This window comes from Lepisosteus platostomus, chromosome 9 (genome assembly GCF_059453375.1).
Source record: "Lepisosteus platostomus isolate fLepPlt1 chromosome 9, fLepPlt1.hap1, whole genome shotgun sequence".
Lineage (NCBI taxonomy): Eukaryota > Metazoa > Chordata > Actinopteri > Semionotiformes > Lepisosteidae > Lepisosteus > Lepisosteus platostomus.
In genome coordinates, this window is record NC_142619.1 from 57,419,633 (window position 1) to 57,446,456 (window position 26,824).

At 39.0% G+C, this 26,824-nt stretch overlaps 1 protein-coding gene across 6 annotated transcripts in view; it reads right to left on the reverse strand.

The window, feature by feature from the left end:
* Positions 1-26,824, reverse strand: part of LOC148655309 (uncharacterized) — a 64,181-nt gene that overhangs the window by 17,181 nt on the left and 20,176 nt on the right. For 5 of the 6 annotated variants that reach the window (XM_088645773.1, XM_088645772.1, XM_088645769.1 and 2 more), the window contains exons 6-8: positions 20,243-20,368; positions 12,588-12,689; positions 831-934 (exon numbers count right to left, since the gene is read on the reverse strand). In XM_088645773.1, the coding sequence (XP_088501899.1) occupies positions 831-934; positions 12,588-12,689; positions 20,243-20,368 (332 nt within the window). The remainder of the gene's footprint in view (positions 1-830; positions 935-12,587; positions 12,690-20,242; positions 20,369-26,824) is intronic. The other variant, XM_088645771.1, reaches the window with a different exon arrangement.

The window sequence follows — 26,824 nt, forward strand, 5'->3', positions numbered from 1 at the left end:
AATCCCAAAAGATGTCGGAAAGAGCCTACAAAAAGTTAAGTCTTTTGCTGCAGGGCACTCTTCACAGTCCTGGGCAATGTGAAGGTCTAATCATACACTATGAGATCTGTTCCATGAAATAGTTTATCTCAGAGTGGTTAAGTGCCTTGAGGTCTCTAAGAAGAAAAGCCCTATATAAATCCATATTGCATGCATGACTTTTAGTATCTTATCTAACAGAATAGTGATTGAATAACCCAAATTAAGTTTTCACTTTTTTCTCTGACCCTATAGGCAAAAAAACAGCCCTGTACTGCAGTGTTTCTTGCTGTGAAATTGAATTTGTAGATATACCTCTGCAGTATCCTGCACAAGTTATTAGCATGACTTCCTGTTATTTAAACATCTTTCTTGTTTCTAGTTATGTTGTGTAGCCAACAACAAAAACAGTATTTTACAAAGCAACATTTCTTGCACAGCCCCCAGTACAGACAGTTATGAATGTCTTCAGACTCTAGTTTAAATTTATTTGCACTTAACTGCAGCAGTAAGCAAAAAATGTGTGGGTCTGAGATCTTGGGGACACTAGTCATTTACCTGTATTTGTTGTAGTGATTGACTATGAAATTATTTTTCTGCCAATACCTAATGTGATTTCTCGTCTGGCTCCCTGCGGTTGGGTAGGGGGTCACTCAATTCCTAGTTTAACAGCCACCAGTAATGGATAAGACTGAAGGACTTCACAGTGAGCTATTGGCTTGCGCACGGCGAAACTCCTGGCTCCAGGTTCAGATTTGTATTGCTGATGAATAAACTAGACGGTCATTTCTATTAAAAGGGAATTTTCTTACTTTAGGTCTTCACCCTCATCCTGCACAGTCTTCAGAGGGCTTTCCCCTTCCAGAGAATCACTGCGGTGTTTCTCTTTCGCTAGGAGCAGGTCCTGCATTTCCTGCTGGTGAAAAGACAGTTCTATATCTAAACAACGAAGCAGACGCTTGTGCCGTTGACTCGCGCAATACTCCAAGCGTTCTGAGGGGTTCTCGCCCTTGTTAAGGATTACTCTGCCTCAGAATGCTTTACAACCATGATAAAAGCATAGCGTGCTTGTGAAAGAAATGGCATGCCGTGACTGTATTGATTTTACTGGATCACTTTAATATATTAAAGTTGATCTTTCTATGGTTTTCATTTTGCTAAACACTGGATGAAATTCATTGTAGGCGGTTTCACTTAAGACTGTCATGAAATGGTGTATTCGAGTGACATGCTTGTAAAATTTTAATTATATATATTTATATAAATGTACATTCATATTCCTCTTCCTTGTATATTATATACCATATATATAACACTCTTCATATTTTTATATTTAAAAAATTGATTCTGCCCCATTGACAAAAAGAACTTTGAAATAAAGTTCAGATGTGGAATGTGTCTTTTTCCCTCAGAGAAGCCAGTTTACATTAAACTTGGTCTATCAAAGAGACAGTAAATCGTCTCTGTCTCAGCTATGTCTCACCATAATAAATCTATTGTTTAGTCTCAGTTCAGACTGGAACAATGTATTTGCAACTGGAACATGTGCAAACCAGAAGTAGCAGAATGTGGACAGACAAATATTAAAACCAGAATGGAACTTTCTTGGCCCTGTAGCTGCCTCTACTCCATCTAAACTGGAATATAGTTGTCTTTCTCCCCTTCAGTATCTGTAGATTATAGACTGTCATAAAGTCAAGGGCATTTTGAATTGTGTACACCCTTAGTTCTCACTTAATTAATTTTAATAATTAGATTATTTCTACTTAATCAAGATAAACTAACAGGGGAATAACACTCAAGGACAGGTAAGTCATTTATTTTCGTAATATACTTTTGTTTACTAAACTGGAAGAATGAAAAATGTTTTCCACTCTTAACCAAGATTTGCAATAAATCGTCACATGAACCTGCAGGATTTATGCTGTCAGGGCTTGGATATGTACACAGTTATGTTTTCTCAACACGAATTTCAACAGATAAAATTCATGCCAATAGAAGTGTTCTACTTCCAACAATAAAACCACAGATATAAAAAAAAATGTTCAGCCAAATTAATGTTAATATAGATATTTGTAGCATTTTTAAAAAGCTCACATATACAGTAAACCGTAGACAAAAGTTAATTGCCAACAACCTTTGTCTCTATATACATACAGCAACACAAAACAAAACTGCTGATCAAAAAACACTTAGGAGTAATACAATGTTATAACAGGCAATGTTTTGTCTGCAGGCAAAAGCTAATTTAGGACATATATCTGATTTCTTAATAACTTGGATTTCAGCCATTTGGGTATTTTTAAAATCACAATTAGGTGTTTAAGATCCTGAGAGAATCCCATTGCAGCAGTTACAGCCCTGTGCTGTCTGACAGACAAGCGAGGACACACATACTGTATCTGCTACTCCCAGTCTCTAGCTCAGCTGGGATACTCCTTACAGGCATGGGAAGGGGCAAAAAGAGAGTTGTGAAGACAGAACACAGAATCATTCCAGTCAAAACGTGTTCAGAGACTGTTCTACTTCTTATGTCTGAGTGGGTCGGGACTTGTTGTGACTCCCAGCGGAATGACTGCAGTTGGTGTTGGCCCTTTCTTTGAGGACAGCTTCATTTAAGGCCAGCCCTTGTTTGACTACCGATCTCCTGATCAGATGGCAGACTTTACTCAGTACATCACAAGGGTTCCTGTGAAAGAAGTTTACAAGTGGTATCCTAAAGAAATTTCATGTCCAATCATGTTATTTCTCATGACTTTCCCCGTTCAGCCATTCTTGTTACGGTCCACTTTAAAACCAAAGCATTGGCTCTCAATCTGCAGACTCTCGTCTTGCATCTCAAAACTGTGATGGTGCTAAATAAATAGATATTGCTGTTTCAGGTTCTCTCCATTACCCAGTATTTCGATGTGTTTGGTTGTTTTTTTTTTTCTATATCGGTTTAAAAATACAACAGCATATACACATTTTTCAAATGCCAAGTCCGAAACAACTACCTCTAAAGTAAGGTGCTCCAATTAAAGACCATACTGCCCTGTCACGCCTGGCTAGTTCTGTCTCAGTCTGAGGACTGTGTCCTGCCCGTGTGAAAATATCACCACCGTAGTCCCTGCCTGGATTCGTTCCTGACCACTCGCAGGATCAGACAGCGCTAACGCCATCACTCCAAAAGACCAGTCCACTGCTTCGGCCGGCAGAATTGCACATTGCCCACACTGTCGCCGATTGCAGTGAGTGGTGAATATGATGGGGTATGAAACAAGAACACGCATGCTGAAAACTGCAAATGTGGGCTGCCTTCGCATCCCCTTGTCAGCAGCTTGTGAGGAAGCATGATTCTTATCTAAATGACACTTTGCCTGTAATACCTGTTTTGGAGCCATTACATAACATATAATTAAGCACTTTTTGCTTGGCCCAATCCCTCTGGTGTGGGAATAGCTAGCTGTGGTGTGGAAGAGAACACCGGGATTCATTTTTTATATGATTATATGATTGCATACTTATTCATTTTTGATCCCGGAATCCATTTTAAAAAAAGGCAACAAAGTAGTTCAATTTTCATTAATTAAACATAAGCTGTATAGCACATATGCACAAAAGACCTAAGGTATCAAGAAATGTCTTCATTTCTCATTTTCATAAAAGAATGCAACAATAAAAGAATCAGACTTGGACATCATTTTACAGTTAACCCAATGGCACTCTGGCACATCTGTTGCATTTAAACATTAATAAAATACATTTCCAATTTGTTTTGTAAACAAAGTGACACTTTTTTAGAAAGGTTGAGAGTTCCTTTTCCCAAAACATTCCCTGGTTTGCAGAAATGTTATAAGGACAATGTGTAAATGATATACTGTAGTTACTGAAAGGATGTTGTTTGTTTTTTTTCGACAATTTTGTCACGCCATGGTTAGATGGTAAAGTAAGAGTCATTTATAGATTATTTTAAAACATTCACGTTTTGCAAAACAAGCAGAGAAACAGAGAAGTGGTTAAGAAGATGTCTGTGGATGCCCATGGGATGATTTAAGATTATTTTGAAGGTAAACATTAGCCCTTACAAAAACATATCAGCATGCAGTACATTGTACATTTCCAGATCTACAAGAACTGGGGTGTGACACATTTCTTATAAGCAGCTTGGAATTGTGCCTGGGAATATAACCTCCAGCCTTGCACAGGCAGAGTCAGTTGTAACCCCATAAAAAAACCTCCTTTTTCCTTCTAAAAACAAGAACAGAAAAGTTACAGGACAGATTAAAGCTTGAACTAGATACTGTACATTCTGGAGTGCAATCTAAGTGTAATTACAACCAGATTTCCATTTTTCTACTATCTTCTACTCTCATTGTATGTGGTTTTAATTTTCTTTGAATTCTTGCCAAAGGAAATTTGTTCCTTAATGAGAACAATCCTTTGCACTCTGATACCTGGGGCTTGTGAGGCCCAGGGCAATGTGGAAACTTGCTGTCTTTGATAAAACCCAAATTTACACAATATTTTCTCTGTTCCAGCCCCTTCCCAAATAGTTTAGATACACGTGTCGCATAAACTAGACTAGCATTGTTAATTGCTTAAATAATAGATAACTACATTACAGACAAACACAGAGGTCGTTTTTAAGAGATAAGTTACATTGGAAAAAACAGGTAACACTACATGCAGGAAGCTGTTAAAATCAGAAACTGGATTACAGATGATATAAAGTTACAAGTAACATTATGTTTAAATAAAGTGTGTTTGTTCATGGTAAACTCTTTAGGTGTGTAATTTCTTCTATTTGAATTTTGGCAACCAAAGCAAATTTTCTAATTCCATTAATAAATAAATGAAGAGCACTACAGGAACCAGATGTGAAGATGAAACAAAACACCTGACTAATTGTTTGAAATGCTTGCATCTTATTTTACTCTGTGTAGGGGTTTAAATTATAAACTGCAATTAAATCCTTCTTCCAAGACACCAATGCAAACATGCAGATCAACATCAGATGTTGGGATATTTACTTATAGTCTCTCTTCAATTATAAGTCCTTCACAAAGTAGAAGGACAGGACACTCGTGCTCTGTTCTGTCCTCTGGAAATTATCAATGCAAGAATACATATTGTTTTCAAAAACATCAGAAACAAAAGTTTTATGTTCCTGCATTGTAAGATAGATGTTCCAATGTATCTGAACATGTGACAGTAAAATAATGACTTACACATGTGTAACAGTGCAAATGTTAATGTCATGTGTTCCATGAAACGGCTTAGTTTTGCCAAGTTATTTTTTAAAACTAGAACACTTATCCTTTTAATTGGTGTATCCTCTACTGTCCCCCTCCCTCTGAAATTTTAAAATGAAGTACAATGTCTTAGTTCCACTTCTCATTTTTTGCCTCTCTAATGCCTCTCAATATATCATTACTAAAGCTAATAAAAACATAACTTCAATAATATTGGTTGTTAACAAACACAGGCCATTTGTTTTTAGAAGCCTAACTAGAAGTAACAGTCTATAAAAGAGTAATCTAAAATCATTCAAACTACAAACATTTGATTATGTTGCTCTGACTCACACAGAATTACTCATCCAACAGTCAGAAGGTAGTGATTGGTTAAAGTAAAAAAAAAAACAAGCTCAATTACAGAGTTATCATTGTGCAAAATCTGGTTTAACACAAACAACCTGAAATGTGATGCAAGAGATTCGAAAAAAAATCTCGAAAGCCTGTGTTTCGAGAACTGTCAGCAACTGTTATCTCCATCTTTTCTCTCTCTCACCTCGACGTCTGTGAGTGACAGTTCAAGGATTACTAAAACAAACACGACACGCTAGGCACATGAGGCACATGTTACAAAGAAAGCTCAGAAGACACAGATTCACTGGAGCATTTCTCCTACTGATTCTGCATGCCCAGGGCTCATCAGTCAGGACACTGAACAGGCATTCACTGCACTACATCACACTGGAATGATAAAGCCTGCTGTCAGCTAGTGCTGTACTACAGACAGTGTAAAACGATGCAATAGCCATTTGCTATCTAGGTTATTGTCATGGCTGAGTTGTACTGCATGACTGAAGATATGGTTCAGAGTCCTGCTACATGGCTGCTCCAGTTCTTAACAGTCACTCTAATATTCGTACTGCATCTCACATGGGGGAATTGTTAGGCACAAATATTGAGTCATACGGAGAAAATGGTAAAAAATTACATTTTGGTCTGATAGCCTTTTTGTAGTTAGAAGCCAAATGATCCAAGGATCTTGTCCAAAATGTTTCTTGAAAGATGTGAACGTTTCAGCTTCAACAACAAATAGCCTGTCCCATAATCTCATACTCTCGTAGCACTCAAAGACGATCTGACAAAAGCCAAAAGTCTGAGCACACCACATGTCTGAGCAATAATTATATACTAGAACTTTCCATCCAACCAACAAAACAACTCTTGCTGTGAATTCTCAGGTGTGGTTAAGTCATCCAGATCACAATTTAGGGCCCAGAATGTTTTCTGAGTGTGCTGAAGAGAATCATCATAGGACTGAGGGAACGTACTGAACTTGGAACTTTTCCTTCAGAAAAATGACATATCTTTGGAAAATATGGCAATGGGCCCCCAATGCTGGACATGAGTATATCGAAACAATCCACTTTTGTCTGATTCATTGCTGTTTTCATTTTTAACCTCTTAGGCTAAAGTAGAATTTACAATTTCCTGTTGTCTATGCATATTAGCTAATTTTCAACACTGCACCTAAAATGAACTGCTTTAGTTTCTTCCATATGCTTAGGATAATATTTCCATATATTTCTTCATTAGTGTATTTCTTCATGGCAATAAAGAATGCACGATTCTGACAACTTTTAGACATGACATGTTATTTTGAGCTAATGAGTTACAGTCAACAATGTCTTTAAACCTGTTTACCTGCATCAGAAGCATGACTGTGTAAATGGATAAAAACGGATTTATTAACATCATTCAAAAAAGATGATGGAAAAGTGGACTGGAAGAATGGATGCTATAAAAATATGAATTATTTTACAATGATATTCCCTTTTCTAAGTGACTGAATAAGCACCAGGATACATTTCACAAAGATTTCAAAATATTTGTGCAAAACGAAACAGATTCAAATTGAGCTATGTACTGTAGGCTAACAGGACACAATGTCTTCCACGTGCTTTTCCAAATGAAACATCATTGGATGTTTTTTCTGTTTCTTGTCCTGTCAAATATGTATTTTAAAAGGGCAGTAGATTGAGACAAGATGGTGGCTCTTCTCAGAACCACATTGTCCGAAAAGCAGTAGGGGGTTGCAAGTTAAAAACCAGGAAGCAGAGCCTTCCAGTGGCCATCAGCTTCTGCTGTCTAGGCCAAAAGGCCAGACCTCCCTCCATTAGAGAATTCCACTCAATCCAGGCTCCATGAGACTGATGACCTCTTCTACACCATTAACTACACTACACTGCTTGTTACAGTTCAGTGCAGAGATGCACTAGATCACATCTGATATTTGCATCCCCCGTTATGAAGTGCAACTCTGGTCAGAACAGTGTAGCGCTCGGCTCTGGAATCCATGTTCCACTGTAGCATATGAGAAAAACTGATTCAAAGAACCACCATTATCAAGACATAAGTGTTGAGGAAGATACTGTAAGTTTGAGGAAGATATGGAAGATGAGGAAGATTATTTTTAAAAAGTAATCACTCGCAGTTGCAAGTTACTTGTGTACGGGATTACTTTTTAAAATAAATTCTAAAGTTGGGGAAAATTGTTTTTAAGATGCAATGTATTACTTGACATTGTAACATTCCACAGTGACTTTAAAACTATTTTCCTCCAGCAGACTAGTGTAAGATTGGCTGGCACTCTTGCAACTAGAAGGATGTGGATTCCGGTGCAGGGAGGAACGCTGCTAGTGTACCCTTCTCTTCAGACTGTCAATGTAAAAGAATATTTTTTTCAAGCAACTTACAAAGTTAAAAGTTTATTAAAAAGTTGTGCTTTATCTGAGGTTATCACTTGAGCACAGGTTCACGGGAGCACAGCCTTAACAAACCATACATTCTGCCCTGGAGACAGTCCTGCTTTATTGTCACACAATTATACACAAATATTTTGCAAAAAGTGAATTTATTTGTATCATCCCAGTAATGTGATGTACAATAGAATAAGAAAATATCTGGGAAATGTACTTGAGTTTACAGTAAAATATTGATTCCATTAAGTGTCACTCATTACCTACAAATCAGAAGTCAAGTATTCTGTAAATTGCTCACTACTAGAGCATTGTTACTGTATATTACTTTAAAATATGATTACTACTGCTATAGCATATTACTTCTCCAGTGAAATAATGCTACAGTAGGCCCACAGATGGTGATAAATGGTGTTCAGGTTAATGATGAGCCACTGACAGGACAGAACAACCAAAAGATTGTGTTACATCCCTGCATGACCATTCTGGAATGTTACCTTGCGTTCCATTCATACATCCAGCTATATCCATAATCCATGGAATAACTTGGTTTTCCTTGCACACTTTTTGTCCCAGAGACTAGAATGTTTGTTCTCTTCCCAGATTAATCCATAATTCTTACTCAACAAAAATTCCTTTTGAAGAGTTCAACATGAAAACCATAAAACAACCATAAAGACTGATTTTAAAGTGTACCAAACTTCAATTCTCCACAGCCTTTTTTCATGTATCTCCACTTGTGTCATCCCTATTAAACCAAAGAATCAGACCATGAACGGAATGTGGAAAACTTTGCAAAGCAGATATAATCTAACTGCAGACATCAATCACAGTACACCAATGCTTTGAAGAAAACTTCAATGTGTGAAGTAATCAATTCAGTAAAAAACTGTAGCAACCCCATTACTGCTCAGTATGACCTAATTAATTTGCATTCTTATTAACGTACGAAAAAGAATATGTATAACTCCCGTATTTCACAGGGCTCATAGTGTGGCTTTTCTTTAGATTAACAATTTGAACACTCAATGATAGAAAGTGGCACCTCACCATATAAATACAGGCCAGCATTTATAAGGCAACGGAGACAGATCACAAGGAACAATAAGTAATTGCCTATGTCAGTAACCTGCTTTAAACTGCACTATTAAGGTGACAGAAGCTGCAAGCATTCTTGAAATTGCAAAATGAGTTGATTTTACCTTATGTATGACCCTATCATTCTTGCACATAATATGCAATATTTATAGCATGAAGTAAATAATACAGTATGTGGTAGGTCATTCGTTGGGTCTGCTTAAATTGTTATAAGCTTATTTACAATTGCAAGAAAATATTGAAAATGTGCAAGGCTGCCCACAAAATGAAAGTGTTGTTCCTTTATACCACTCTCTCTGTCTTACTTTACTGAAGGAATCATTTTTAGCCCCAGTATTTTGCTGATAAGTAACATCACCTGCAAAGGTCACGCACACCTCAGCAGGCTCACCTGTAGGCCCGCACACCTCCAAAAACATCACATCAGCCAATGTCCACTTTTCTATTCCTCCTGAGCAACCCTGTCTGCCTGATTATTTATGATGCTGGGTTACATCGCAGCCTATGTCTGATCGCCTTTTCGGAGACACAACAGGGGTTTTTCTTAGCATCCGGTTATGAAATCCCTCAGTGTGCAAGTCTGTCCCACCAGTCATAACATGTCCACCTCGCGGTCAACTTCCTAATTGCCATGGGTGTGGTGTACTGCTGGGTCTTCACCTGCTCTCTAATCGGGCAGTGGGCTCTTTCACTGGCTTTTTTCTGTGTCTATCTGTTCTCTTCGACACAATCGTTTTGCCTTTGGTTCTTTCACTTTTAGACGCCGGAGTATCTCAGATACTGTATATTATACTTATGGAGCAGTGTTAAGGTATTCTCTCCATTGTCAATCATTCCTTTGGTTTTATCATACACTGTGCTCTTGCAGCCCTGAGTGCCATCTTGAAGCTATAGACAACGTCAGGGATGATTTCTGAAGTGTAGCCCCCAATTTGATTTCTTCACGCTCATATACTTGACAAGAGTCTAAGACAACACGTTATGTTGTTTATCACGTCAAATTGCATTGGATTATTGCAAGAAAGTATTTCTTAGTGCCCCCACCCTCCCCCGTAAGCCCCTTTTTTCAATTCATAAGGTTTTCATTCCTTCAGCATTCATCCTGCCTTTCCCCAGCTCCTGCTCTGAGCTCACCTCTGTGCCTGGAGGCCCTGTCGTGAATCACGGACTCTGATTTCAAAAATGAAATGTCTTTAATCTCTCCCCAAGTTGTGAGTCACCACTCCCCAGGATTAAAGAGGACAGCAGCTCAGAAGAGTGGAAATCTCCAAGGGTAGCATTTGCTCCATACAGTACATATGTTCTCGATCCTGTTTATTATTCACTTAATTACAGCACTCAATTCTCTTCGCAATTACAAGAGACGGCGCGTGCTTGAGGTAGTGACTTAATCAAAATGTGACTTTTCTCAGCACAAGACAGGCAGGGTTCCTGGCAGATGATTTAATGAAATGGCAATCAGCTCAGTCCTGAAAGCTGCATTCAGTATTGAGTTGGCCGATAACTGTGCTTATGCCCTTGGTCATCCTGTATCAGTCCTGTTGGGCTTTCATCCCTGCCTGGCTGTAGCTAACGTGATGCTGCTGAGGCAGGAGCAGTTCAAGCAGCTGCCTCATGTCCTGCAATGTCCGGACACTGCAGGGACAGTTCCAGTGGGAATAAGAGCGCGCACTGCCCCCGCTTTTCAATACAAACTGGTGCAGAAAGGATGCCCTGACACAGCCGTGAAGTTCACTTAGAATAACAGAACCTGCGAAATCGGAATTTATGGAAGATAACGGTGGGACAAGCAGTTTAAAGACTTCATATAACACGGCATATGATGAATTACTTCACAGTCTGAAAAGATGGCAATTCCTGTGAGAGGAGAGCCCACCAATTGTGTACTAATACGATTAAACACCGCATTAGAAAGCTCACGGTTAGGCAGGTTTCACTCTATCGAGGTTACGGCACAAAAACACTGTTTCCTTGGAGCATCTCGGGTGCTTTGATGATAACGGCCAAGAGCGTTCCTGAGCACAGCTCTTCCCTTTCACGCCAATCTTGAGCCTTTTCATCACTCGTCTCGCAGTCACAAGTAGGCCTCGGCATGCTGTTAAAACCTCACCAAGGCCACTGTTCCGTCCGAGAGGCCCTCCCCCATTGACCGAATTCTTAGCACCACGCGCTACACTGCTGATAAACGCAGAATACCGACTATCACGGTATGACCTGCCATTCAGTGCATGGGGATAGCTTACATTCCCATCTCTGATAGCTTTATCCCCTCTCTTGTTTCTCAGTCATGGAAAAATATTCAAAGGAGACGGAACAGTCAGGGCCCCCACCTTCTCTGCTGTGGAATGATAGGCATTCAGTCGATCCACAGCACAGTCCTATTTGCCAGATGTATTAGTATTGGGAATTTGGGACAATACAGTAAATGCAATAATAACATTTTTTTAAATAAAGCCATGCCCGAACTATTTATATTTTAATAATTTCAACTAATACTTAGATAATGTGTACATAATTACATCTACTCTATACAACTATAAAAAACAATAAACTATAGTAAATTATAAAAAAACTACTCAGGTTACAAACATTTCGTTGTCAATCTTATTTGGGCTAAACTGGGATGATTCTCTTTGATTTTGCCCTACTATGAAATCTAGAAAATCACCTGTCTGCCTTGCTTGTGCAGGGTATGTGTCTCATCCATGTGACACAAGGTACAAACAGCACATGAAATCTCTCAGCGTGTCAGAGTTTGATGTGAACAGGGGTTTGATTTAGCCCCAGGGTTTGCTGTAATTCCGTGCGAAGAGTCTGTCGCTGTTGGAATGCTTCTGTTACGGGCCTGTTCTAGCATGCAGCAGTCTCTCGGATCCCACAGGCCCGGCTGACATGACAGTGCTGCTCTGCACTGTGTGATTAGAGAACTGAGCAATGAAAACTGTAAAAATGGGCAACAGCATCTCAATTTGGGGAAGACGGTGATTCTGAGAGGCATTCAGCCTTTTTTTTATCAAATCAGGTCACACAGCCTAGTTAGTGAAGCAGAGTGGGCTCACACTGAACAAACCATGTGAAAAAATACCATAGGATCTGTATTAGTATGGCTTTAAAGCATCGGTCTGCATAATGAGCCCATTTTATTTCAAATGTTTGTAGCTTGCAGAAAAATAGAGGGTTAGACATAGACTTTGGCTTCCCAACCCTGCAGGCATGTAATTTTCTGAACTCCCTGGCACGAAAGGACACTAGTGCTCAGGCATGGCAGAGACTGTGTGAAAATACCATGGGGAAATTCTCATTCACCCAAAGCCTCTCAATGCTTCCTTTGTCTGTGTCCCATGAACTAATTTGGAGGAGGACAATTGCACACATTATGATTCTTCTTTTCTCCACATTTCTGAAATAGAGATGGAAAGCTCCGTGTGCAGTTGGCTCCAGCTCTGTCGAAACCGGGCAGCTCTGTGGTGTAATTACCAGGGCAATGAAAGACACCGACCTGCAGTCTGGCCTCCAGAGCTCGGATTCTCCACTGGTCCCTCAGTCGCTGTTGCCCCAGGCTCTCAATGAGTTCTCTGTTGCTGGCCTCCTCGCTGGCCAGCTGCGCCACAAACGGGAAAAGGTCAAAAACATTTTCAGATGAAGCCTGGGGAGAACATTTTGGTTGCACATTCACAAACTTTACTGCTCTACTGAGACTGTTACACACCTCACATGTTTATTTGTACTTTAAAAGCCCTTCATGCTCAGAGGTTACAACACTCTGTGATGAGTCATACCAAAAACAGCTAAGCTGAACAGGACAGAAACATGCCTCTCTTGTGCTATATCATTAGACGTTGACTAAACAGGACAAAAATATGATTCTGTTTAGAAAAAATTACTGTTTGTGCTCAGCTTTAATTAATGCATCTTATTAAGTTTCCTAAGAATCTTTTCTCAATTGTTGGCCAAGCCAAGGAAAAATAGTCACATATCTAAAATTTAAGTGAAACCAACTCAATGCAGTCACTCATAAGCACTGGATTATTCTATTGGTTTAATAAATATATTACCTACAAATTAAGTTCCCTTTGGAGAGTAAATTAAAAAAGAAATGTGCTCAACTAACATTCAGTCTAATTTGTGATTGAGCATTTCTGTATTAGATGCAACTTGACAGGCTATTAATCTACAAAATGCTATGATATATAGTTTAAAAAGCATTAAATTAAATAATTTAAGTCATGGGATATTATGTTGAATTATTGTATAACACACCAGTAAGGCTTCACTTAGAATACTGAGCTTTTGATCACCACATTAAAGAAAAGATAATGTTGATGCGGATTTAATCATAAGAATACATTTGGGGCTTAAAGGAATGTTTGCTCACATAGAGGTGGAACTGAACAGAGTGGAATCTTGAACAGAGAAGATTACAAGGGGACTTGTTACAAATGTTCAAAATCCTTAAAGGCATTAATAAAGTCAATGCTGTGGACTTCTGAATGAATATTGAAACATAAACCAGGGGACACAGGTGGAAACCACATGGAAGTACATTTAAAACCAAAAACAGGAGGGATGTCTTTATATGGCCAGCAGCCATATCTATCTGCAATGGCAGCCCACTAAAGCTAAGCAGGTGTGAGCCTGGTCAGTACCTGGATGGGAGACCTCCTGGGAAAAACTAAGGTTGCTGCTGGATGAAGTGTTAGTGGGGCCAGCAGGGGGTGCTCACCCTGTGGTGAGTGTGAGTCCTAGTACCCCAGTATAGTGATGGGGACACTATACTGTAAACTGGCCCTGTCCTTAGTAACCTTTCTCATAATGTTTCAAACTTCTCATGTCTAGTATTCTAATGACAGTTTGCATTGACTCCACTGTTCTTACTTACTTGTGAGGATGAACCAGGCTTTACTACTACTTGTAGTAAACGCAGGGTCCTCATGCTCACTCCTTGAGTGCATGTGAGTACAGGTTTCAGTCCCAAGAGCACATAATAACCTAAATCGACTCAATATTTGTCCTACTTTAAACAGTTTTCCTGCTCTTCAGGTGCTGGCGCGTTAAAGAGACCTAGACAACTTTCAACAGCCCCCCAAGACCATGACTGGAAACTCCTGGCTTAATGTCAGAACAGTATAACTTAGCAGTTAAATAACAATGTACAGCATTAACATCAGCAAGTTGTGTTTGTCACATGATTGTTCTTAGAAAAAAATAAAATGTATAAATAACTGTTCTACACTGTTTTTCAACATACTATTGCCAGCCATCTCTAAGTATTTCAAGGAAATAAGCTTTAAAGGAAAAACAGATGGGTTTTAGTTTATTGGTCCTGACATGTTTCAGAAAACCCCAAACCGTGGTTTAGCCTGGGATGATATACTGGAAAAAATTATTTGCAACACAGCTTGAATTTTAAGAAGCTTAATTACAATTTCATACTTACACCAATCCAAACTCTCCTCCATATATGTGGACACTGGTGCTAAAACACGTGACTGCTATGCAGCATCATACCAAAGCCTTTTGTTCCAAAAAGTACTGCAAGGTTTCCCGCACTGCCGGAAAACTTCAGGAAAATGCCTACTCAATTTCTTTTCTTTAAAAGAAATAGCAGATTCAGTCTAGAAGAAATCTGATTGTTACTAATTTCACACTGCTCTGCATTAAAGCATGTAGTAATCTATTTCCCTTGCAAAACTGTAAATGAAATGTCCAACTTCTGACCTGACCTTCCTCTGTAATGGAAACAACAAGAGCAACTGGCCTTTCTGGGGCAGAGAAGGGATCAGAAGTCAGGCAAGAGCCACGTCAGCTAGAATATAACACATGTGTATAAAATCAGACTCCTACAATCTGAGGGTAGAAATCCTTATGGATTCTGGTAAATAGCAGGTGTCTATCAGGATGTCTTTACTTTTCCTGCGAAATGAGTTTTGCAGATCCCTTCCAGTGAGATATTTGCAGGAATATGAAAAGATCATGGCCCCTACCTCCTTTTTGTACAGGAATTGTGGTCAATGTTTCATGTGGATGTCATGGGACTGAAGTTAAGAAAGCAGCTAATGTTGCTACACAAGAATTGAACTTAGTATTCATACTCCTATTTACCATTACACACCCACACACAGCTGGGAAAGAGCATTCTGTCCACGTGGAAGAAGTAAATAGGCAGCTGTGACATTTCCCAAATTAATTTCTTACTGTGTTGTGTGCGATCACTGAAACACAAGACTCCACATTAACCTTAACAATAACAGTGCAGAATTCGGATCCCACTGGCGCTAACCTTTCAGCATGGGTGGCAGCTAACTGCTTTACATCAACTAACCCCTTAGTAAATGGGCTGACCCGTCTCATCAATAACAATTTTATCATCTTCCTAGGCCTGTGTGTCAGTCCTCGTATATAACGAGCCCCCCTTGGATTCAAACCGCAAGCTCAAGAAAGAACAGAAACACAAAAAGGCAATCCAGCATTTCACCAAAAAAGTTAAATACCGTACATCTTCACCTCTTTTTTCTTTCATCGGGATCAGATCACTTTAACTTCTGATTTCTTCGTACGTGACAATACGTTTTGCTGATATTCTTAACTAACACCTTTTCGCAGGAATAATTAAGTGTAGGTTAATTAATTAAATAATTTCAGGCTTCTCTTACCCAAAATCTAGGGCCGTACAGTTGTGCAGTGGTTAGCATTGTTGCCTTGTAGCACTGGGGTCCTGGGTTCAAGTCTAGAGCTGGGGTGCTGTCTGTTTGGAGTTTGTATGCTCTCTCTGTGTTTGTGTGGGTTTCCACTGGGGGCTCTCACAGTCCAGTACTGGTAGGTTAATTGGCTTCTGTGAAAATTGGCCCTGATTTGAGTGTGTGCGTGTGTGTGCGTATGTGCCCTGCAATGGACTGATGGCCAGTCCAGGGTGAATTCTGCCTTGTGCCCACTATGTGCTGTGATAGGCTCTGGCTCTCCCACAACCCTGACTTGGAAGAAGCATTTAGAAAATGAATGGATGTTAAATAAAATCTTTAATCTTAAGTAAGGTAACTGAAAACAGTGAAAAACCTATCCTGAGATACTATGAGTCCATTGAAAACTGTCAAGCCTTGGTGTTAAATTATGATATTTCAGGAACAATACATTTTCTATAAATACTCTGGAAATACTTTTGATTAGCTGTGGAATATACACAAGAGAGTGCATCACAAATGCAGTGTTATATGAATGTGTCATATTAATGAGCCAGAGTGTTGCATTAAGTGATTAGAGTTTAAAAATTAAAGATTGATCATTCCTTTTATTATTTAATTTGCAGTTTTGCAGTTCGTGTCCATGAAGTCTTTGAAATACATAGATAAAAACAGATATAGTAGGTCCGGTTGCGCATGGCCTGTAGTATATTTCTAGGTCAGACAGATGGATGCATAAGACTGTTACTGAAAGCATGGATCAAGAGTCACAGAGCTGCTTTAAGATGGCACTATCCACTAGGCCTGTGCAAAACAGACTAAACACCTTTGTTACCATTCACCTTCAGAAGGGAGCAGGGCACTTGCTAATCTTGTTATGCCGAATTCTATCACATTAATCCTATTTGCTGCTGGAGGAGGTCACTTTGACCTCTACACATTCTATGGAGCAACAACCTTTTCACGTCATTTGTATGTGAAAGCTATAATTGGCTATTGGTTATATAAAATATAACACAATGCAAATTAACAGTTCATTTTGTGATAACTGGACATCACCCACTTATGTATTGCTTCTAATTTCTTATATTACATGTATAACTTGATTCTTGGAAATTATCTTGGAAAAGATCTCATTTCCCGGTAAGTACTTGGAAAAGAAGGGCATGAGCAGAGCCAGCTTGTCTTGCTTTTGTCATACTGGGCATCAAGGACAACCTGACTTTCACTTCCAGTTTTTACAAATGATCTTTACTTGGCCTTTCACACTAGAGCCAGATTCATCACTTCAGAACATTCAAATTAGAAAAATATTTTTTGTGCGCTTCTTGCTCCAAGCAGCTGAGTCATCAATGAAATGAATGGCTTAGAAAGGCTTGTGCACTTTTATGATCCCACTGTAAATACTGACAGCTTAAATGTCCAAACAAACAAAGGTTTCGTTGACGCGATTTTTTTGCAATTGCTTGCTTTTTTCGTTATTTAGAAAGAGTAATTTGTTCTGCATTTCTGCTAAGAAATGCAACACAATTGTAGTGCAGGCTTTCAAAGCTTTTGTGGACCACAACAATGAGCTGAAGATTTTAATCTATTACTAAACAGCCTAATAGTGTACTCACACATACACAGCGAGAGATGGCCCTGTTGGAACTAATGGCAAACATCAATGCAGTGAATAGAAAGCAATGCTAATTATTGAGAACCTCTTAAGCTTTGGAAGGATTTTGCATGGATTTCCTGGAATTCTCTTCTTTATGATGTCAGAGGGTCTATGAGGTGATGCCATAGCAACAGCTGAGAGTACATATTTTCCTGGCAACACTTAAAAAAAAACCAGTGAACTCAGAGTGAAGTTTTAAGAACAGTTCTGTACTGAGGCCAAGGCCATTATTTCAGAATAACCCATTCTGTAAAAAAAAAATTGTCATTCTGAGTTTTCATCCATACAATTTATTTTTTTGTTGTAATAAATCTTGACAAAAATGTCGTTCATAAAAACATGTACATTTGGTTAAGCATAATTTAGGTTTTACCACAAATGGTAAATAGCACGGAAACTTTTCCACAGTACTTTCTCTTTTTGCAACTAAATTAAATTCAATACATTGGTTGTGGGGCTATGGAAAGCTACCCAACCATGTGGTTGAAGCTGGTCCCCAAGAAACGGCTGAAGCACTCCAAGAAGCACTGCAATCAATCAGCTACCAACTACCAAACATCTCTAGATGGACGAAATGGCCTCCTCTTGTTTGTATCCTTGGCAGATCTACATCCAGTAGATATGAGGCTCCCTGTAAGCTGGACATCTCCCCCGGACCACAACCCCTAACAGGGCTTTGTCACTGGGAGGAGGCACAGGCAAGACAGCAATCCAGCAACAAAAACAAACAACGCAGGCCTGTGTTAGGTTGAGCTGTCACGGGTCTTGACAGGCAGTTGAAGAGGGCCAGGTGTTCAGATTGCTGTTTTGGGGGAGCTTATGCGTTTACTGCCCTTATTATTAAATTATTATTATTATTATTATTATTATTATTATTATTATTATTATTATTATCATTATTATTATTATTAATAATAATAATAATAATAATAATAATAATAATAATAATAATAATAATTCCTTACAGTTATATAGCGCTTTTCTGGACACTCCACTCAAAGGGCTTTACAGGTAAATGTGCAGCCCCACCTGGCTGATGCGACGGCAGCCAGAGTGCGCCAGTACACTCCCCACACACCAGCTCTCAGTGGGGAACAGAGCAGAGTGAGGAAGCCAGTTCAGAGATGGGGGTTATTACGAGGCCATGATTGGTAAAAGCCAATGGGAAATTCGGCCAGGATGCAAAGGTAATACGCTGGGATTTTTAAGGACCACAGTTTTATGTCTCATCCGAAGGACGGTGCCTATTTTACAGTATAGTGTTGCCATCACACAGACCACAGGGTGAGCACCCCCTGCTGGTCCCACTAACACCACTTCCAGCAGCAACCTTAGCTTTTCCCAGGAGATCTCCCATCCAGGTACTGACCAGGCTCACACTGCTGAGCTCCAGCAGGCTGCCAGTTGTGATCCACAGGGTGATATAGCTGATGGCTGTAGCATCTAAACTTTCCTGATCTCATGTCTCATCTTCCATCCAGCCCTTATCCAACCATTATCTAATCTCTTCTTCCAATTCAGGGTCACAGGGGAGCTGGAGCCTATTCCAGCAAGCAACAGGCACCAGGTGGGGTCCAACCTGGAAGGGATGCCAGTCCATCACACACACGCACACACTCACACCAGTGCCAATTTTCCCAGAAGCCAATTAAGCTACCAGCATGCCTTTGGACTGTGGGAGGCGATGGGAGTTCCACAAGCACAGGGAGGGACATTAACCATTACACCACAGCGTCACCTTCAACCACTGTCTTCATCCTTAATCTCCTTTACAAGTGCTCTTACAGTACAGCTCATCCTAGACTGCCTCTATCTGTCCTGCTCCCGCGAAAAACAAAGCCAACATTCCTGTGTACATTATTTATCGAAAACTTACTGATGGGCTATAGATAAAGGAAAAGGTTTGTTTTACAGCCACAAAACTTGCAAGGAAAGCAGATATTGGTTTTGTAACACGTTTCAAAACCAAAACTTCCATGGACATGAAAAAGTCATCTAGCACATCAGTATCACCTAAAACAACGTCTTCTGATGAAGAAATGCACAGGCTTATTGTATTAAAGCGATATCTTTGAACGCATGGACCAGATGACCTCATAAACATACACTTACACTGTATTCACCTTAACTGTTAGGGATTGACAAAGTGATTTTAGCCAAAAGCGTTACAAGTTTTCGAAGTCCAGAAGCATTCCCCTCCTCCCCAAGTAGGAAAAGATCTTTGTTTTGGGTTTTTTTTATTGTTCAAACATACTGTAAGTGGGGGAAAAAATATTATCTTTATATATTTCAAGCATGACTCGGGACCAAGAAATCGCTGTTTCAAATCGAAGACCAGCAACTCATTTTATAACCTTGAGGGGAGATTTTTCTCTACGTGGCTCTGGGCCACTCAGCTGTAAAATTAGGTGTAAGGAGCTGCTGATGGAACAGAACAGTTTTTTTTCTTCCCACTATTTTCATCAGCAAACAACGCGTTCGATTTTTTTTATTCTGATAACAGTAATCAACTGAGCACATACACAGATGGATGTAGATGGACTGTAGCTTAATTTATTTTTTTGCTTTCGCTTTCCTTCTGCTTCCCTCTGTGGGGGGGGGTCGTCCTTCTTACGCCGTTGCAAGCAAATGACCTTTGCAGCTTTTGTTAAGATGCCAAACCTTGTTCACGAAGGGAAGGAGTTTGGGAGAGGGGAGAGGGGAGGGAGGGGAGAATTAAAAGGTAATGGCTGAGGAACCCAGCCAAAGAACATGAATCAAGCAGTTCAGTTTACTGACCCCCCTCCCACTCGCTTGAACCAGCAGTCTGGGGCTCACCGTTGATTCCAGTGCGGCGGCCTCGCTCCTCAACTCTTCCGCCTTCTCGAGCGGTCTGTACTCCTCTCCCGCTGCCCGATTCCCGTGCATCTGTTCGTCCTTCGCCAGGTGCGAGGGCACAGAGGGCTAAAAGACAACACCGACACGAACAGCGTCACTCCACGGCTTTCATTCCTGAGCGACATTGCTAACCCGGTTTAGACCTGCAGAAGTTTTGTTTTTTCCCATGCTACTGCTTTGCCGCTCCGTAGCTCTCATTGACTTGAAAACATATCAATATCAAGTCGTATCTATCACTCTTTAAGTAAAAGGGGTTTGTGAAAATTGGCCAGTGTCTGCTTTTCCCCCCTTCTATCCTGTGCAAACATTTTAAGGCTTTTGTCTGTTGCCTTGATTGTCTTAACATTTTAGATGATAAAAGATTGCAAGATTTTCCCTTCAGTTAAAAGGAGGTAAAAAGCGTCTCTATTAAATAATGATATGGACGTCTGCCCTCAGTGCAACTGAATTTGCGGATCGTTTTAGTAACATGTTTCAGCTTAGTTTTTCAAACCGTCCCCATATCTTGTGCGCAGTAACCCGGCATCATACATCACGGTTCCTGAAAGTTCATGGACAGTCCTCAGAAAAGGTCTGTAAATCCATTAAGTAGAAAGAATGTCCGAAACAAAACTGAGAAAGTCGCAATCAACAAATCTGTAAACTTATCATGTTTTTTGCAATGATTGGAGGATTTCTTTAGTTACTAAAAATTGTAAGACTAACAATCCAGTCTTGCATTGTGTCATAATTGCACGTCCACGGTTCACAGCGTCTGGTGGGGCTGTACATTCAGTTCATGTACAGTACTTGAGACAGCGATCTCATCAGCTTTGAGCTGGTCATACTAAACAGGATATTTGAAATGCCACGTTATTTGGACGAATTATCCGTTTCTGGTAAACCTCCAAACAGAAAATAATGCATTTTATGCTACAAAACTGGGCAAACACTCAGGAAAATAGGCTTGCTTCGAGACGACGTGAAGTCCCATTCTAACGCTGAGGAATGCAGTGGAATGATGGTTTTGCAACATCATCTAGAGGCATCTCGATAAAATCCGGTGTTTAAAGAAATAACTTGAGAGGGATTGGTAGAAATACTGACGATTTCAGGCTTAAGGGATACTTTATTCAGCGAAGCACTGATTTTGAGTACTATAAAAAGAAATGGTGAGAGCTGAATTTGCCCACCACACATTGCTGTTAACGGCTATAAATGTCTCAGCGGTAACCTGGTGTAATTTTTCCCTTTCCAAGTTGTTCAGTATCTCTGTTTCAGGGGGAGAGGTATTACATTCCCAGAGTTTTCGTTTTCTTTCTCTAAAGGTTGCTCGGACCATAAAGATAGGTATTCCCCCTTCTTTTCACTGTTACAACATGACTAGAACAGTTCTGCCTGCCCCTGTCTGGATTCGCTCCCCGTGGGTCGGGGACTCCAAGCACAGCACAGCGCAGCTCTCCAGAAACTACGTCACGGTACCGTTCGACACCGTCAGAGAGGGATGACGTCACTCTTTCAAGAAGATCGACGTGCTGAGCCCCCCTACACTAAATCCTTTCAAGTTCCGGGTTATTGAACAAACTGACCCGTTAAACTATTTTTAAGGTTGTTGGTGATCGTCTAAGAGTATTCAGATGCACAATTAATATAACATTCTCACCCCATGCAAGGATTTTACAGTGATTATTAAATTAACATTCATTTAATAAACCTTACAGATTGACAGCCAAATAACCTGTGATGACATGACGTGAACATGTTTGGAGGATGGTTTTGAGTTAATATATGCAAAACGGAACTAGAAGTCATACACATACCGCCTCCGAAAAGAGCTAATATTAGGCAAGTGCTAATTGATATTAACATAATTCAATGCATCAGGATGCTCTTGAGGCTTGTTTGAAGATACATCATTTCTATTGATAGTGCTTATCTCATCCTGCTGAATAGGATGTTTTGAAGAAAGTCACTATATTCTATCACATTAACCCTTCTCTTCAACAATAACTTATATTTTAATAATGAAATCGTATAAAATACCAAGTGATGTCTTTATAATATAATTTCCTTTAAAACGGTTGTCTTATTACAGTATATCTAATTTTAAGACAAAAATGAAACAGCTTCAAACAAAAACATTGAAGAAAAAATGTTCTCAAACTGTCACAAGCGCAGCCATCTACTCAAAGCACCGATGAGGTAAAATGATATTGTATGTTTTATCCCGGATTTATTCATTCTAAAATAATCTCTGAATTTACAGCAGCTTTGAGGAATAATATTGCACCAGCTCAGATATGTATTTGATCAAACCCTTTGAAAACAACATCGGACGGATTAGTTAATAAGAAATTGTAAAGATGTGAATGAAGTTCAAAAATAAATAAAATCCCCAGGAAATCTGTCAGTGTCTGGAAACCATTTGAGCGTCTTGTTTTTACAAGAAAACTTTAATTGTTTTCATGTGTGTCACAAAGCAGGTCTTTGAGAGTGCCGTTTTTGTAGAAAAAAATCGTGGTCTGTTAAGAACAATGTCGTGGTGAGCAATACGTTTTTGTACGACTACTTTTTTATTGGCAATCTCTCGTTGCAGCTTTCATTTTACGTTGATAAAAAGACATCTAAAACAATACGTTAACCATTAAAAATAATAAACTACATATACAATATACGTAAGATACACATAACTATACATATGAACAGAGGTCTTATTCCTCTCTAAATAGCAAAAATGAAAGCAATGTTTCTTCTGTGGACTCTGTCACGTAGCTGAAGAGGCTCCACAGTTGAAACGTCTTTTAATAATATTATTTATAATAATTGCTTACACTTATACAGCGCTTTTCTGGACACTTTACGGGTAATGGGGACTCCCCTCCTCCACCACCAATGTGCAGCATCCACCTTTTTACTTTTCAAAGTTCCACTTGTCCCTTTGAAATTCGCAGTTCTCGTAGCCCTCCACTCCAAGTTCGCACGCAGTAAATATCGGAGAAATTCTTCCTGTCTGTCTGTACTGGGCAGCTGAGATGCTTGAGCTAAAGAACGTCATTACTTTGGGGTGCAGCTAGAGAAGACCCTGTCACCCACAGAATGTAGATGTTCTTGAGGACAGCTAGAAGACCAGAGTCAGATGGACAAAGGTGGGGAGTAGACAGATTATAAGCCATATACTGTAGGTACTGAATGAGGATGAGGATTTTGAAGTTGACTCGAAACCTGATAGATAACCAATGTAAGGACTTGAAAACAGGTGTAATGCATCCCTGATAGGATTCTCGCTGTCATATTCTGAACATATTGAAGATTGCTCAGTGTGGATTTAATTTCCCCAGTGAACAGGATGTGCATTTATTAATTCTAGAAAAAAAAAGCCTTTCTTGATTTCTCTAGTTCTTAGTTTCTCTAGTTCCCTTTAAAATAAACTATTATTCCACAATGCAGTGTATTACATGGCCAGTATTTACACATGATATTTGTGATTTAAAGAAATTAACACAAGCAGCTTTTGGAGATTTAAGTGTTGGCTGAGTTATTGCAGGATAAAAGACTAGAGATGTTGGTAAGAAGAAGATAATTTTGGGATAGCTGAGGAATACACTGATAACAAGAACACTTCCTAATGGGGTTAGGCATACTTTTGATGAAGATGATGAAGTTAACAGACTGTATGTTTACATAGATACTGAAATGAGGATTGTATTTTAGATTTTGTGTAGTTGCTAGCGTTGAACTGTGTGTTGGATGCACATGAATTGAAGGAATGGGCAAACATAGCTGATGCGGATCCACAGAGCCAGCATATTAAGATGTTTATAATTAGAGGCAATTTGTTTAAATAACTAGGTATGGATACTGATGTGCAAGAGAGGTGGAAAGGCTGTTTCCTTAAGCCAGCACTATAAAATATTTTATTCTCAGTAAGATGCTGCCATTTCATAGTGGGTTTCTAACACTGTGTATAGTTCCATCCACACAGTGCCTTTACTTCCATCCATTTCTAATCTCTTTATCCAGTACAGAGGATTTGGAGCCTATCCCAGTAAGCAACGGACACAAGGCAGAATACACCCTGGACATAGCGCCAGTCCATCACAGGACAGACAGACACAAACACACACACACACCAGGGCCAGTTTTCCCATAAACTAATTAACTTACCAGTATGTTTTGTATGAGTGCAAAGGGAGTCATATCACAGATATGGAGAAAAACCATGTAACCCAGAGAGAACATGCAAACCCCACACACACAGGATGGCAGGAATTGAACCTAGGACCCCAGTGCTCCAAGATAGCAATGCTAACCACTTTGCCACCATTATAAATGGATGGATATCTTAGTTATCTTTCTAGTTCACAGGTTTGCATGCATAATTTAATTTTGAAAGCCACTGAGACATCAGGTATTACTGTTGTATTTATGAAAAAGAAACAAAACAAAAAGCATACTAACAACTGTGCCATCCTACTCTTTAGTTAATACAATTTATTATTTATAAACAGTTAACATTGTTAGCAAAATATTTTGAATTATATTTAACCCTATTTTTTCTTTAGTTTTGTATTTAACTTATTATATGATAGTCAGATTTAATGTATATTTGAACAATGAAAATATATTTTTACAAGATGCGGGGGAAAGTGCAACAACTTATTACAGTGCTAAATTTAATATTATTGATTGCTAATAGTTTATGCTAACGTTATAATTGTTTTTATACATTTAGTAAAAGTAAGTGTAAGTCTTTTGTGCTTTTGTACTGTGTTAAAGTGACGGTTTTTAAATTGTCTGTAATCCTAACTAAAGCAAAGATGATTTGCAAAGATACAGAGATCTGAAGTGTTCTAACTGAAAAATATTGTACCTGTTAATTATTTTAAAGACCTGTTAATCTTTTCCTTTGTTCTTTGTTAATCTTTGTACCTGTTAATCTTTTTAAAAGAGAGGTGATTAGAATGGCTGGGTTGATACTCGTAATTGCTTTTAGTAATTCAGATACTGCTTCAAAATTAAAATAACAAGATTTATTAATCTTTGCGGTAAATAATGTAGGAAATATTTTTAAATGGTTCTGCTCGAATTAAGTGAACGTCAATCATCCAACCACATCAATGCACATCACGTACCCACTCAGTCGAGGTCACAAACACAACAAAAGCTGTATAAAGATATCTACCTTTAGATTAAGGATATAAAAGTGTGAAAAAGTTTGTTTTTGTATAAGTTTGAAATATTAGCAAGGTGTGTCCTGCATTTTGGACATACCCCTAAGTGCTTTAAAAACTAATGTACTTGCCTGAAGCTCTCTCCATTCTGAGTGGCCAAAGCTAAAATGCATGCTAACAGGATTAATATAGCTGCAAGTGAAGTAATAGCACTCTTAAATCTGAGGCACTGTGGTAACTGATAGTATTTCTAATGAGAATGAACATATAAGACTCCAGAGAAATTTATGACCACTGACTCAAGTGTCTAAATTTAACCTTCAGAAGTCAATGGTTTGTATCTTATGCCTTCCACTGTAAATTTGATTGCAGAGTGGCCGTAATTTTCTTCCAGACTCTTAAACACAAAGCAAACGTGTCTTAATAAAGCAAACCGCCCTCCAGTGACACACTGTAAGTGTATTCATGCAAAATAAAATTCTAAAATAGAGGAGATACACCCAGTTTTCTGAATGTGCCAGGGCCTTTTTCGTAGTTTGTTGTTGATCCCAGAAAAAAACATCTTAACACAGTTTTGATTCATGTTGATGTCTCTGCAGGTTCCAGCTATACTGGAGAGACATGGCAAACGAGTTTTGTAAGTCTTAACATGCACTCGCTTTTCCAATAGCTGTGCCACTGGGCTGCATGTGAATCAGTTAAACCATTGTTCACTGAAAACTTGCCATTCAACCAGGTTTTCTTTAGACTGCATTCCATTGTTGGGGCGTTTTTGAAGCTAGTGTAATAGCATTTTACTAAGCAAGTGCACAGATTTTCAGCAATAATAAAAATATATTTTTATACCAAAGTAAACAAGCAAAAAATTGTTTTTTTTTTAACACAAAGAGCAAATATTTACTATCTACAGTCAACACTCCCTAGGTGACAGACTCATAGCTCTGAAGTGGACAGGATATAGTAAGAACAATGGCCATTGTCCCTACAGAATAAGACATTCCTGCAAGGTAGAAATCATAAAGGAGCTGAGAAAAACAACAAACAACTTCAAAGTGCCTGCTAATATACAGAGTCAAGCTTCTAATGGCAGATTATACTGAGTAATGCGGACTTTTAACATAATATAAAGGCATAACCTTGTCACCACAGACAGTATTTTAAAAATGAGCACACCTTTTACCTTAAGCGAAGGCCTTCAGTATGCTGTGCCTTAATATACCACGGCTAACAGTCTAAAAAAGCACCTGACTAGTGCTCTGTCTATCACCTCCTTAATTTTTAACATGTTCTTTTAAGAAACTAACATTTTTTTTTTATTCTTGCAAGAATTTTTTTTTCCTTTCTGATGTTTAATCTTCTAAAATAATTTTTA